The 16009-nt window shown below is 46.6% G+C and overlaps 1 protein-coding gene across 1 annotated transcript in view; it reads right to left on the bottom strand.

Moving 5' to 3' along the window:
• The window catches only part of nlgn2a (neuroligin 2a), a 95824-nt gene that overhangs the window by 3301 nt on the left and 76514 nt on the right, over positions 1-16009 (bottom strand). Inside the window, 1 exon segment of the mRNA XM_049027649.1 lies at positions 1138-1323. Within this exon segment, the coding sequence (XP_048883606.1) occupies positions 1138-1323 (186 nt within the window).

Below are 16009 nucleotides of genomic sequence, written 5' to 3'. Positions count from 1 at the left end.
ATAACCCCCCACGGGGTGGGCCATTCGGCAGCTGCTCAGGGTGGTCTCTGCGGAGTGGACGGTCATCTACTTATTACAGACTCTCCGTCCGACAGCTGTTCGCCTTCTCCTTTATTTAATAATAAGGGAGAGGCCCCGCATCCTTTCCCTCTGAAAGCAATTAGGAGTTGTTGTTAACTTGTCCCGCTTCAGCTCGAATGGGAAGAAAGGGGCCGCTCCATCCCTGCCCATTTTTCAACCCCAGCAATAATCTGGGTTTTACCCTAGCTTACCCATGAATACTCCTGCCATCTTACCAGCCCTGCCATCTAGACCTGTCCACTTTGACCCCATGAGGCTACCATTTGTTTTTTGCAAGTGTAATGGCCTTATATCTGTTTTTTGGTGTCAAGTACCAGCTGAAAGCGACAGATGTCAGAAAAGAAACATCCTTGCATACCTTAGGGTCAGCAACCCAGCTGGGGTGGGGAGGGGTGGATTACATGGTCATGGTGACGAGGACAACGGTGACGGCGAAGGTGCTTTTGATGATGTGAGAGCGACCGGGGGGGAAGGGGGGGGGGGGTAAGATGAGATCAGCAGAGAGGACAAGTCAGTGAGTTAGTGGCACAGAGTAAAAACACAGAAGGCGCCGAACAGAAATGCAGATGCCTGGGTCCTGGGGGAAACGGCAGGCTCTCCACGTGCCTGGGGCAGTCTGCACGCCACGGAGCGCAGAGCCTGCAAGAGCGCAGAGCCTGCAAGAGCGCAGAGCCCGCATGAGCCCTGCATCCAAAATGCCTCGTCCAGAAATAAATGTCTAATCGTTTGGATAGTGGAAATGGAGAAAATTATCCATGTTCAGCTTTAGGATGCCAGCATTTTTTGGTCAGATGGTAATTTAATTAAGAAAGTGGTGTTTAGACCAAATGGAAGCCGGTTCCATCCCTGGAAGTGGGGCTGCTGTTTAAACAGCATGTTACTGAACCCAAACCAGCATCTCACTGGACGGCTTGGTGACATTCAAGGCATGTGATTTAAGATCAAAGCAGGAAATTAACTAAAAGCCTGACACTGAGGGGTTAGCGTCTGACTGTGAGTTTTTAATGCAGTAAGGAGCAGTGGGGAGGTTGCATTACGGGGGTGTGGCAGCCTCACCCTCAGAATGGTGGGACAGGATGAGCAGGTTGACGCAGGATGCCCCCGCCCCGGAGCCGAAGATGGTGATCCTCTCTGGGTCACCCCCAAAGTGCCCGATGTTCTCATTCAGCCAGCGCAGAGCCTGGATTTGGTCCAGGAGGCCGTAGTTACCCTTTGCTGACTGGTCCCCTGTGCTCAGGAAGCCTGCAGGTTGGGGAAAGTGAGGGGGGAGGGGCGATGGATAGGGGGAATGGACAGAGACAAGGGGGGGGGGGGGGGGAAGAGTGAATTAGTACCGCTGGCATCCTATGTTGTGATGTCACAGCCCTCAGAGACTATGGCTCTGAGGAGGTGCAGGGTTTTCCTGCGGCCGCATGCTGCTGCACCTCACTGATGTCACCACAGGCTGCCGCCACTTGATGACCTTCCTCAGATAAATGGCAAATGCCGTTTGATCACCGAGAAGTCGAGGAAAATTAGCGAAGCACTGCGACAACTCGTTAAAGCAACAAGCCATTTTCAAAGGACGGGGGGGTGGGGGGGGGGGGTACTGGAGTGAAAAAAGAGCTTGCTGGGAAATTGATAAAGAATAAAATGGTGGGTGTTCTGTGAGCCTGGAATAGCGGAAGATCGTTTCATCTGCCTCCAAGACACGGAGCTCCGGCTGCAGAGCTGGGGAAGACTGATCAAAGCCAACCGACAGCCGAACGAGGACACACACACACGCCATCTCCCTCACACACACACCCCATCTCCCTCACACACACACGCCATCTCCCTCACACACACACCCCATCTCCCTCACACACACACGCCATCTCCCTCACACACACACGCCATCTCCCTCACACACACACGCCATCTCCCTCACACACACACCCCATCTCCCTCACACACACACCCCATCTCCCTCACACACACACGCCATCTCCCTCACACACACACCCCATCTCCCTCACACACACACCCCATCTCCCTCACACACACACACAATATACGCCTGCTCTCCTTCTCTCACACACACACATGCACACACACACTTGCCTGCTCTCCATGATGCACACACACATAGATAGATCTGCTCTCCTTCACACATGCATGCGCCTGCTTTCCCTGACACACATATACATGTCTGCTCTCCCTCTGTCAAACAGACAGACAAACACACACAGAAACCTACACACATCTGCTCTCCCTCGTGCATGCGCATGCCTGATCTCCCTAACACACCTGCTCTCCCTCATGCATGTGCATGCCTGATCTCCCTCACACACGCCTGCTCTCCCTCGTGCCTGCGTATGCCTGATCTCCCTCACACACCTGCTCTCCCTCGTGCATGCGTATGCCTGATCTCCCTCACACACCTGCTCTCCCTCGTGCATGCGTATGCCTGATCTCCCTCACACACCTGCTCTCCCTCGTGCATGCGTATGCCTGATCTCCCTCACACACCTGCTCTCCCTCGTGCATGCGTATGCCCGATCTCCCTCAAACACGCCTGCTCTCCCTCCTGCATGCTTATGCCTGATCTCCCTCAAACACGCCTGCTCTCCCTCGTGCATGTGCATGCCTGATCTCCCTCACAAGACTGCTCTACCTCGTGCATGCGCATACCTGATCTCCCTCACATGCATGCTTTCCCTCGTGCATGCGCATGCCTGATCCCCCCTCACACACGCCTGCTCTCCCTCATGCATGCGCATGCCTGATCTCCCTCACAAGACTGCTCTACCTCGTGCATGCGCAAACCTGATCTCCCTCAAACACGCCTGCTCTCCCTCGTGCATGCGCATGCCTGATCTCCCTCACACACCTGCTCTCCCTCGTGCATGCACATGCCTGATCTCCCTCACACACCTGCTCTCCCTCGTGCATGCGCATACCTGATCTCCCTCAAACACGCCTGCTCTCCCTCGTGCATGCGCATGCCTGATCTCCCTCACACACCTGCTCTCCCTCGTGCATGCGCATACCTGATCCCCCTCACACACGCCTATTAAGCTTTCTCTGGTGGTGCTCCACTGACCTTGGTCCGCTTTTCTTGACCCCCTCACTGCATTTGACAAGGTAGGTAGCTCTGTTTCTCTCTCCGGGGCCAGTCTACTTGCAAGGTCACCATGAACACCCCCCTTCTCCCCCCACCACCCCTGACCAAGGAAAGCTGTTACTGAAAGAGCCCGGATTACACCCCGCTGGTCCGCTTATCAGTTACACAGCACAAAAGCGTCGTTAAATGCACCCGATCTGTAAGAGATAGGGGCCTTCCGCTGCCCTTCCTACTGCCTGGGCTCTCTGTCTCTCCCTCTTTGTGTGTTTGTGTCTGTGAACTACTGACTAAGTGCTTATTTCTGTGTATGTGTGTCTGCTGACTTGTGATTGAGTTTGTGTTTACATTTTACAGACTGAGTGTGTTCGTCTATGGCTCAGTGATTATGTGTGGGAGTTAGTGTTATACTGGTTGAGAGTGATGGTGTGTCTGCATGGTGGTGATTGAGTGTGTGTGCTTTTGTAGAGATTTATGAGTAGCTGTGTGTTACAGACTGAGTATGTGTGCTGCTACCTGTTAATTAATGAGTCTGTGTGTGTGTGTGTGTGTGTGTGTGTGTAGGGGGCATGTTTAAATTACACTGTAGAGACCAAATGTCCCCACAATGCGATAAAAAAAACCTTTTACCTCGTACGGACATTTTTTTCAGTCCTGACAAGTATAATCTTAATTTTATAAAAATCTCTAACTGAAATAAAAAAATACTAAAAATGCCATAAGTCTCGCATTTTGTTAGATTACTTGTGGATAAGGTTAGGGCTGGGTAGGAGGTAAGGTTTTCATTGTTGGGATTAGGGTTTGTTCATCTGCAGCTATTCTCAAAATCTTGCTCCCCAAGTGGATTGTACGTCACGAGTGACAGCCTGCAGCCCAGCTGGTACGATGGCGTTATAGCTTCCCATGGCTGGTCATGTTGCGCATCTCACTGTCCTGCTCCCGGTTGGGCCGGGCTCACGGAGACCCCATGTATCGTGTAACAATATGCTGGAACATGGGGGCAGAGCGGAGGCTTAACAAGACCACGCCCAAGCAAAGACACTATATCGGATGTCCAAAAAGAAGACCACAGAGAGCATAAGCATCATCCATAGGCTAAGTCACCAATGAGAAATAGTTTCTTCCCTTAAACCTCAAAAGGTAGTTTTCTTTCTGGGCTTGTTTTCTGCTTCCCATTTTCAATGGGTTATAATAGTCAATAAAAGCATTAAAAAAAAAACATTCCAATTCCCTGTGTCTGACCACTCTGAGCCAAACTTGGCCCAGCATATAACAATAACTGCATGTCCTCTTACGTTGCCACACCACGGTCTCTCTCCAGCCTCGTCCCGGCCCCCAGCCCCGAGCAGAACGCAGACCAAACAGCACAAGTGTCTGACTCTGCCATTAAGGGTCTTGCGGAAGCTTGGGGACCCACGCTGCACTCGGAGGCCCGCTAATTACCGCACCCTGGACCATGACCCAGCCGCCATCCTCTCTGTTACTCGCCTGTGTAGTCCTGATTGTTCCGGCAGCGTGTACGGTTATAAATTATTCCTATTTCCTTTCTCGACAGCTCCCACCCCCCCACGTTGTGGTCTGCAGCTGCGAGCACGTAAATGAGCCCCCCCCCCCAATCCAGTGGTAAAAGGGGGCACTGTTTACTTTCAGGCAGAAAGTAAACTGTTTAGAGGGCAGTGAGACTGTGGACAGCACGCCCTCCTTCTCTCTCTCGCTTCTGTCTTCCTGCCTTCACACTCCTCTTTCATCTGTTCCTCTCCTCCCGGCCCTCTGTCAGCTCCCCTGTTACTTCGCCCCCCCCCCCCCCCCAACTCATCGCCGCCACTCCTCTCCTCACCCAACCTGTTAATTTCTTCTCTTTCTCCTCTTTGTTTCTGTCCTCTCCCTCTGTCTCTCTCTGTGTTCAGATCAGTTTACTTCAAAGCCCTTGACGCTACATTTTAACATCTCCAAACGTGAAAAAAGAGACAATCAAACAGCATAATAACATCTGTGCTACTGTTCGTACTACTCATATCAGCCGTCGATACAAAGAAACCGCTGACGTACAGCAACCAGCAGTCATTTATATTCTCATTGCCAGCATCTGCCTCCCCTTTCCCCCAATCTGCCCGCAGGCAGGGGGCGCTTACTCTCCAAGCCCATGGCTCCTCCCCAGCACAAAAGCTACAGCTTGCCGGTAGCCTTCCGCCAGCCTCTTCCTCCTGCTTCCCTTTCTGGAGGGGGGGGAGGTGGTGTTCTCACAAGGAAGCTAGAATGCTATTATTTTCCTACACGGGGCTTCATTTGTGCCCCCTTCAGAATGACGTGTGGGGGAGGGGAGGGTGGCAGTGCTGAGAGGTGGCAGAGCGAAGGTAGGAGAGCATGCTGGGAACACAGCCGGTTTGTGTCATGCCGCTGAGGGGGTCTCCCCACCCAAATACAGCAGGTCAGGGGCTCACATCAGATACAGGTGTTATGGTGTCAGGATGTGTGAAAGGTCTGGCTGCTGCTGACATCACGCCGGCACAGCGACTGTGAATCATGTGACCATGGAGACTGCAGAAACAGACTGGTCACATCACCGTTCAATTAATTGACGCAGATTATGGCAAAAATTATTCGTGAACAAAGATTTTTAATTTAGAAAAATTCGATAATAAAACAAAATAAAAATTATGGTGACACTATACTTAAAGCTCTCATCTATACTGCACTACAGATACTTTGATAATGCATTACAATGGTCAGTACAAGAGTTAATAAAGTATAACAGCATCTTCTACTGACAGTCATAAGGCATTATAACGTTGATTATAATACTTCATACATGCCAATGAAGCTCTAATATAATACACTATCCCCTCATAATGCATTATAATGGTCTGTATAAGAATTAAGGATGCTTTGTACTGCATTATAAAGGTATCTATACAGTAAAATCCAGTTATAACGGATTTCAAGGGACCTGGCAAAACAGTCTGTTATATCCAAATTCCGTTATGTCCAGAGTTGCTTCATGCCCAGAACACAACTACAGGACACCATTTACTCATGCCGCACCCCAGCAGACATGTTTGTGGTTTAGATTATTATACTGTACATGTAGTAATTCAACTTTACCTGACCAGATGTGTGACTATTAATAATCCTGACTACAGATCTGAGCTGGATATCACCGGCACGCCACGCGCCTTGTAGGCGGAGCCTGCATGTCCGTTATAGCCGAGCAAAACTACAGCTAAAAGCGGCCCTGGGGACCAAATTGTTTGTCCGTTATAAGCGAAATTCCGTTATATGCGAGTCCGCTATATCCGATGCTTTTTCTGCATGTTCTTAAAGGCGCACGGCTGGGAGCAGCGGGTCTCGTCCGTTATAGACAATATTCCGTTATAAGTAAGTCCACTATAGCGGGATTTTACTGTAGTGCATTATAGATGATAGCTTCATGAAGCATTTCTAATTCATAATAAACTTGGCTTTAATGTGGTATGCATTTTTATGAATACTTATAGCCATGTTTATAATGCTTTATGAATGCATTATAATGTTATGAATGTGTTCATAGATTCTAATAGGCATGCCATTCATAGAAATTGTTACCAAATTAATTTCCGATGCCAACTATGATGAAATGTACTGACACTTTAGGCAAGAAAAAAACAAGTAAAAAATGTTAGGAAGAGATGAATTTGAAACATTAAATCAGAAGTAGTACTTATAGGTTGGTGTTGACTGTAGCTGCACATGATTGGAAAATGTTGATCTAACCAGCTCCACGTATACCATACAGTATGACGTATACCACATATACCATACAGTATGACATATACCACATATACCATACAGTATGACATATACCACATATACCATACAGTATGACGTATACCACGTATACCATCTGTCTCTAAAGTCCATCTGTAAACTCTTTATATCTGTGCTAAACTTGCTTGAATTTTATCGTCAGGGACCCACTCCTAGTTGAGAAAATGTATACAATGTAACGTTTTTAAAATAGATGCATCTGACTGGTTGCATTTCAATTGAGGCACGTAATAAATAGTGATACTGTTCTGTGACGATGTGCTGTTTTCTCTTTTTTTCGCCATCCCATCGAGACCGCTATGTCCGAGACCAAGACAAGACCGAGACCACAAAAAAATTGGTTTCAAGACCGGTCTCAAGACCAAGACTGGTCTCAAGAACTACAGCACTACCTAATGCTATGCTATAATAATTACAGCTGTTTCCTTCAGGAATCTAGAGTGGAATGAGAAAGAGCAATCTGTCTGTTTCTATGTTGTGTGTGCGTGTGTGTGTGGGCCATATATATCTTACCTTGTGGGGACCAAATGTTCCCACAGCATGATGAATACCCCTTTTTCACCTTAAAGGAAACTCATAAGGGAAAACTCAACTTTCTAAAAATCCTTGACTACGATCAAAAAACAAAAATGCAGAAACTCATGTATTTTGGCTTCTTATGGTTATGGTTGGGGCTGTGTAGGGGGTAAGGTTGTCATAGTTTAATTAGCATTAGAATTTTTCCTATAGAAATAACTGAGCGGCCAGCACAAAGATTACAGGTCTGTGTGTGTATATACACAGAAAACTAAATAAAATCTTCAACTAAATGTGAAAATGATATATTAGACTATATGATTATTTTTGTTGACTAAAACTAAAAAAAATTTAGATGACTAAAACTAAATTGTATTTTCATCAAAACACAAAGACTAAAACTAAATCAAAATATGCTGTTAAAATTAGTGGTAACACTACATTAACTGCACTTTCTTTGTCTTTATAATGCATCTGTAGAACATTAACTGTACCTTCATAATGCACTAATTATATGTTCATAGAACATTCATAAGCAGCATGCAAGTATATCATGACATTTTATATCTTAACATCCATCCATCCATTTTCCAAACCGCTTATCCTACTGGGTCGCGGGGGGTCCGGAGCCTATTATCTTAACATTAATAACAAAAATTATACTATACAATTATAACGTTTTTTGTTAATGTGTGTTACAGCTGTCATGATTTGTTCATTGAAAGTATTTTGAATGTATTGCTTAAGGTATGTTAGGATGTTAAGGTATACTTATATGCTGCTTATGAACACTCTATGAACATATCAAAAAAGAATTATGAAGGTGCAATTAATGTAAAACGTTTCCAAATTAACACTGGGTCACATGACCACAGAGGGCTGTCCTCCACACACACATGTACATCAGCATCCTTTCAAACCCTGGCTGACCTATAGCTAGCTGAAGCCTGACCTATGGCTGACCACATATGACTGTAGGAGGACAAGGAACCAGCCACAAACTGAAGGGTGATCCAGGGTTCACCACACACTACCTTCAAATAACCCAAAGATGAGCTCCTCACGTCAAAATCTCCTGTTGCTTAGTAGGGTGTAAGATTTTCTGTTCAAACAATATGTGGAGAGGAGAAAAAGAATGAGGGAGAGAGAGAGACAGAGAGGAGTCTTCCCAAGCAAAGGACATCAATTATTAATGCTGCATCTGCAGCAGATATGATGGGTACATACACCCACATGAACACACAGACGTATCACACATACACCTGCAGACCCAGTGGGAAGGTACAGTCACACACGAACCTGTACGCCATCGCATGGCCTCCACGAGTGAAAAACCACTGACCTACTTTATTGGTCCAGGAGCACTTTGACAGCCTTGGGTAACTAAACATTGATACTGCTTTGAGCACCCAGCATGGGGGAGGGGGGGCAGATCTGGCTAGCAAGGCTGGGGAATAACGAGGGCAGATATGGTGAAATTCTGAGCTGACAATACTACACAGGCTAAAATGCTAAAGGCTGAAGTTAACAGCCCTTACGTTAGCAGAAAAAACACCCCTAAAACTCCCATTTAGGGAGTTCCTGTTGTCCTCTCAGACATGCCCTACATTCTGGACACTTATGGAAAACAAATGTGGGAGTCATTTGCCCCCTAGAATTGCTGGTGTGCAACTATGAAGCTGACGGTCTGTCCATTCGGTGCATCCCAACACACATTATGCCTTCCCAACCAGTCCTTATTTTTTGTCCCATTTCCCCAGTGAAAATAACCCCCCCTTGAGATATGCACTACCACCTGTCACGCCCGGCTCGTCCGCTCCTCCTGTGTGCCACGCCCCCTAATTACCCACGTGTGATTTCCTGATCCTGCCCAGTCGTGTCTTGTTTCCTGCTGCCTTGTTCCGTGTATTTAAGTCCTGGTCTCCCCAGTTTGCTTTGTCTGTCATTAATGTCAGTTGATGTTAGTTGGCGTTCCATGTCTCCTGCTCCCCGTTCCCCGATTAAACCCCCGTTTTCCCGTATCCCGCTTGTCTGCCTGCTCCTTCCGCACGATCGCCGCTCTCTGCTCGCGATCGCTCACCTCGTCCTGTGACACCACCCTGAACTTTTCCAAATATTATCCGGAGGGGCCGTATGTGTAAATGCAAATGTCCGAAGCAGTCGCACCGGACATTAAACATACTTAACCCTGCTACCATCCTAGTACAAATTTCGGGTAATTTTCGACTGACCCCCTTATGGGAATGGAGCAGTAAATTGTCCAGAAAATTCATGGATAGTGAGTGAGTGTGTTTATGACATTTCTATCATGTGACTGCCGCAAAATTTTGTGAGTAAAGAAGTGAACAAATCACTGTGACTTCTGCGACATACGTTTTGCATCATGTCCTGCCTCCTGCATGTAAATTCTTGCATCATGTCCTGCCTCCTGCGTGTGACTTACTGCATCATGTCCTGCCTCCTGCATGTAAATTCTTGCATCATGTCCTGCCTCCTGCGTGTGACTTACTGCATCATGTCCTGCCTCCTGCATGTAAATTCTTGCATCATGTCCTGTCTCCTGCGTGTGACTTACTGCATCATGTCCTGCCTTCTGCAAGTATCACCCCTCATCCCAACCAACCGGAGCAGTTCTCCAAACAATGTCCAAAGTTCATGCATGAAAATGGCTTAAAATGCATCTTGCATAACCACTTATCCACTACAGAGCATCAGTGAGCATGTAGCCTATCCCAGAATGCACAGGGTGTGAGGTGGGGGGCACCCTGAACGCATGCCAGAGCACATACACTCGCACACAGACAATTCCAAGTCACCAGTTCAGCATTAAGAGTTCAGCATTCAGAGTGAGGGCAGTATTTTATCCACATACAATAAAGTGTGTATTTACAACACAGTCACCATGGCACCTTCTCCAAAATGTCATCTTTCCATCTTCCAGCCACTTATCTAGCACATGATCGTAAGAATACTGCAGCTTATCCCAAACTACAAAGATCATATGTCAAGTATATAGCATGGACATCATACCAATCTAGCACAGGACACACACTAAGGCTCTCTGGGTCATTTAAAAACTCCAGTGTCCCTGTATGTTTTGGGACTACAGGAGTAAGCCTGCCAGAACACACACACACACACCACGGAGGTGTGAGGCAACAGTGCTAACTACTGAGCCACCAAGCAGCCCTCACAAAAATGTCATGTCATGAGAAATAAACATTTCATAACTGATAGCCTAACATCGCTAACATGCTATACAATATTCAGCTTGTTTTCAAACATAGTTAATTTTCTTAAAATGCAGTCCACATTTTTTATCTCAATACCATTTTCAAACCACATAAAATATTAAAAGAGACCACCAAACCTATCCACCGCTAACCATACCCACCCCATCCCTTCTCCTACTCCTGCTATCTTGGTTAACTTTGCATTGTTCTTACTGTTCTTTCTTTTATCCAAAATGTACCCGCTGCAGTCTATCCATCCATTGCTTCTAACCGCGCGCCACTCGATGGAGGATATCCCATCCTTGTTTCTGTCCATGCTATCCTTATCGCTATCCTTACGGCTTTCCTTGCTGCTGTCCTTACTGCTACCCTTGCTGCAATCCTTGCTGCTCTCCTTGCTGTTGTCCTTACTGCTATCCTTACCACTATCCTTACTGCTATTCTTACTGCTATCCTTACCACTATCCTTGCTGTTGTCCTTACTGCTACCCTTACCACTATCCTTACTGTTATCCTTGCTGTTGTCCTTAATGCTCTCCTTGCTGCTATCCTTCTCTCCGGCTGACTGTTTACCCACACGGAACGCTGCATAAGTGAAATAAGTTTGCTGAGGCATCTGGGCTGCTCCAGCCAAGGAAAGTAAGGTGTTGCCAAATGTGCTTGTTAACACCCCGCTGTCCCCTGAAAACTAATTAAAATATGCACATGGACGCTGGAAATACTTCCAGCTAGTAATGGCAGTTATTTTGGATGCTTCCATCTCTCGCATGCGTAAACGTGCAAGTGTTTTCGTGAGATAGTCAGCCGAAGTACGCTTCCCGTGACTGACATCCTGGCACCGAGCTGGTGACAACCTGCTAGCTAGATTAATTTACCTCTTAACTATCTCAACTGGTCACGATGCAGAGATGCCAGTCTGGCACGTACTGTTAGTAGGGGGCTTCTCTCACCTGCTATCCTACAGACTGCTTCCAGTGTCTGTTTCTGTAACCCTGCCAAGTGCTGTGACCTTTATGGATGGCCAGTGACTCCACTGGGTTACCTTTGCTAAGGTGACCTGCTAACACTGGTGTTGGTTTATGTAGGAGAAAATAACTCGCCTATGTGTGCGGTTGTTTGTTTTCCTGAAAGTACATGCGTTAGTATTGCCTCTCTCTCCCTTTCTCTTTCTCACAGCACTGAAACAGCGACCGAGTCCATCCCAAAGGCAGGAGGCTGCACAATGTTGCACTGTGACATACTGTAAGATCAGGATGTTATTCTCATTGTTAAATGTAGGGTCTGGCGGCTGATTCAGAAATATCAGAATTACCTGGACTTATATGAATCACCGCCCCCTTCAAAAGAGCATTGGAACATACCACACACTAAGCACATACTGTAGCAAAACCCTTCAATATCATGTGAAACACACAAAAGGCAATTCAAGGCTTTGCCACATTGATACATTTGGTGGTAAGAATAGGGTGGGCGCTTCATTAAGGAAACCATATTTCTATGGCAACATCAGGCCTCTGTGATGTGTGTAACACCTGGGAGCTGTGCTTGAGGTTCCCCTCACACTTTACGCTGTGTGTGTTCATTCAGCAGTCATTGTGTAATACTACACTAAACCGTACTGGACTATATTTCACTGTAGTCAACTATATTGCATAGTACTGAGCTATACATCATCATACTGTCCCGTACTTCACTGCTGGCATTGTAAATAAGGTTAAATGCAGACAGCATGATTCATAACAGCTCCTACTGCTTTGACTTTTATACTAAATTATTAAAATGTGAAATGTTACACTGTTACACTACAAGTATTGACAGACTACACATGTAAACAAAAAGCTGTTTTGATTGAAAACACACACACACACACACACACACACACACACAGACACACACACACACATATATATATATATATATATATATATATATATTTGATGGAACTGGAGGTAATAGCCCTACCTGGCAATCAGCTAGACATCAGATTTGCATACCTAACCCCCACTGCTTGATTGGTGTTAAGACCAGGCTTCCCTAGGAGTTACAAAAATATCACTGGGCCATCAACAAAAGCTGTATGCGTGTCAAAAAAGCAACAACCTTTTTCTAGTCCACTGGATTTCAGGTAAAATTCTCAGAGACGCCCCACAATTCCATATAGCTTCCCAGGGAGCCCAGCGCCAGACACTACATCCTGGAGATGTAGCACTGGGGAACCAGAGAAGGCTGGAGAAGAGCAGAGCTTCCAACTGGAAACAGAAATCAAATACTAAAGAAACACAAAAATAAAGAACTCATTCAATGAGTCAGCTGGAGCAGAGATCAAAAACAGCGTTTCAGAGTAATGACCAAAGGGCGGTCTTGTACAGCGTTGTCCCCTTGGCATTCACAGAATACTTTTATGAAAATCAATGGACTGAAGGTTTGACAGAACTGGCACCCTGTCCAGACTGTCCCCCTGCCTGACTGTCCTGTGCTTCCTGAGACAGTCTCCAGGCCTCCTGCAACCCTGTACTGAATTAGTGGTTGGAAGTTAGACACAAGGATGGAATAACGGCAAGGAATACACAGTAAACATACATACAGATATGTTACGATAAAAGCTGTGGAGCTGGGGACTCAGAACCTTCACAGGTGATTCCAGCTGAGACTATTTACTGATCAAATTTTTTTTGTTCTGCCAAGAATGCCGTTTGGTTGCAGTGGTGCTGCACGTCTGGAAGCTTTCTCAACCAATGGCGTCAAATCCTGGACTGCTGCTGCAGTGATGTGCGGTTGCTTGGCAACTGTCCAAAGCCACTATAAGCGATCCATCTCCCTGAACTGCAGCGTGTGGACCCTGTCAGTGCAGCTAGCTCCATCTTGCTCCACACACTATTCCACTTAGGACAAGATAGCCCCAATCTCACTCTCTCTCCTTTCTACTGCAGAGTGTGACAGGAGACTGTAGCTCTCTGCTGAGTTCGACAAAAAGTGACCCACTCTTGGATGCACTCACAGCAGTATTATCCAAAATCCATTCACGCAGTCATATCTCCGCTGGTGACTCACTTCTCATGTTAGTCCACACTTGTGGAGGAGGAAGAACAGACTGGGAAACAAATTCTCATTTTGAAAGCTGAGACTACTTTGAAGGAAACTGTCATAACATAATGAATTTCCTTTTCTCTTTAATACATTCAGCTTGCTTTATTTTGTTTACATTCATATTCTGAGAGCAAGTAAACAACTATAAACAAGCAACAGCAATACGAAGCCTTTGCACGATATTTAAATTTACAAAATGTTTATTGTATAAATATCTGGTCAACTCAGGGGGCGTCATGGTGGTGCAGTGGTTAGCACTGTTGCCTCACACCTCTGTGTCCCGGGATTGAGTCTCCGCCTGGGTCACATGTGTGCGGAGTTTGCATGTTCTCCCCATGTCGTCGTGGGGTTTCCTCCGGGTACTCCGGTTTCCCCCCACAGTCCAAAAACATGCTGAGGCTAATTGGAGTTGCTAAATTGTCCATAGGTGTGCATGTGTGAGTGAATGGTGTGTGAGTGTGCCCTGCGATGGGCTAGCCCCCCACCCTGGGTTGTTCCCTGCCTCGTGCCCATTGCTTCTGGGATAGGCTCCGGACCCCCCGTGACCCAGTAGGATAAGCGGTTTGGAAAATGGATGGATGGATGGATGGATGGTCAACTCAGAGGATGCTCATTGACAGGCCAGTATAGCTATATATAGTTAGTAAGATACAAATAATGCATAGTCAAAAACAACCGATTGTAAAAATGAAATGTAATGTCATGTCATCTTTATGGTGTCCCCTCTCTGTCCTGTCTTATCATTTGCTGTCTTCTTTTAGTCCTGTCCGTCCATTTTTAGTCCCCTTTCTTTGTCCTGTCATCCTGCTCTGACAATTCAGCTTCTGTCCTGTCTCTCTCTTCCTTCTCTTCTGTCTCTGTCCTTCTTCTTGTCTCTCCAGGCTCATTCTCCTTTCTGCCCACTCTCTGTTCTATCTAGTTTTCTCAGTTTTTTTCTGTTCTCATTCTTTCTTTTTTATGTTCTCTCTGTTCCCTTTCATGTCTCTCTGTCCACTTTCATGTCTCTCTGTCCTCTCTCATATCTCTCTGTATTGTCGCTGTCCCCCTTCATCTGTCTCTGCTCTGTCTCTGTCCTCTCTCATATCTCTCTGTATTGTCGCTGTCCCCCTTCATCTGTCTCTGCTCTGTCTCTCTGTCCTCTCTCATATCTCTCTGTATTGTCGCTGTCCCCCTTCATCTGTCTCTGCTCTGTCTCTCTGTCCTCTCTCATATCTCTCTGTATTGTCGCTGTCCCCCTTCATCTGTCTCTGCTCTGTCTCTCTGTCCTCTCTCATATCTCTCTGTATTGTCGCTGTCCCCCTTCATCTGTCTCTGCTCTGTCTCTCTGTCCTCTCTCATATCTCTCTGTATTGTCGCTGTCCCCCTTCATCTGTCTCTGCTCTGTCTCTCTGTCCTCTCTCATATCTCTCTGTATTGTTGCTGTCCCCCTTCATCTGTCTCTGCTCTGTCTCTCTGTCCTCTCTCATATCTCTCTGTATTGTCGCTGTCCCCCTTCATCTGTCTCTGCTCTGTCTCTCTGTCCTCTCTCATATCTCTCTGTATTGTCGCTGTCCCCCTTCATCTGTCTCTGCTCTGTCTCTCTGTCCTCTCTCATATCTCTCTGTATTGTCGCTGTCCACCTTCACCTGTCTCTGGTCTGTCTCTCTGTCCTCTCTCATATCTCTCTGTATTGTCGCTGTCCCCCTTCATCTGTCTCTGCTCTGTCTCTCTGTCCTCTCTCATATCTCTCTGTATTGTCACTGTCCCCCTTCATCTGTCTCTGCTCTGTCTCTCTGTCCTCTCTCATATCTCTCTGTATTGTCGCTGTCCCCCTTCATCTGTCTCTGCTCTGTCTCTCTGTCCTCTCTCATATCTCTCTGTATTGTCGCTGTCCCCCTTCATCTGTCTCTGCTCTGTCTCTCTGTCCTCTCTCATATCTCTCTGTATTGTCACTGTCCCCCTTCATCTGTCTCTGCTCTGTCTCTCTGTCCTCTCTCATATCTCTCTGTATTGTCGCTGTCCCCCTTCATCTGTCTCTGCTCTGTCTCTCTGTCCTCTCTCATATCTCTCTGTATTGTCGCTGTCCCCCTTCATCTGTCTCTGCTCTGTCTCTCTGTCCTCTCTCACGTCTCCCTGTCCCCTTTCATGTCTCTTTGTCCTATTTCTCTCTCCCTTTTGTAGCCCACGCTTGCATTTATGCTGAAAACTACGGATTGTAAGAAGTGTT

Source organism: Brienomyrus brachyistius, chromosome 10 (assembly GCF_023856365.1).
Source record: "Brienomyrus brachyistius isolate T26 chromosome 10, BBRACH_0.4, whole genome shotgun sequence".
NCBI classification, from domain to species: domain Eukaryota; kingdom Metazoa; phylum Chordata; class Actinopteri; order Osteoglossiformes; family Mormyridae; genus Brienomyrus; species Brienomyrus brachyistius.
This window is presented reverse-complemented; position numbering and strand designations above follow the sequence as displayed.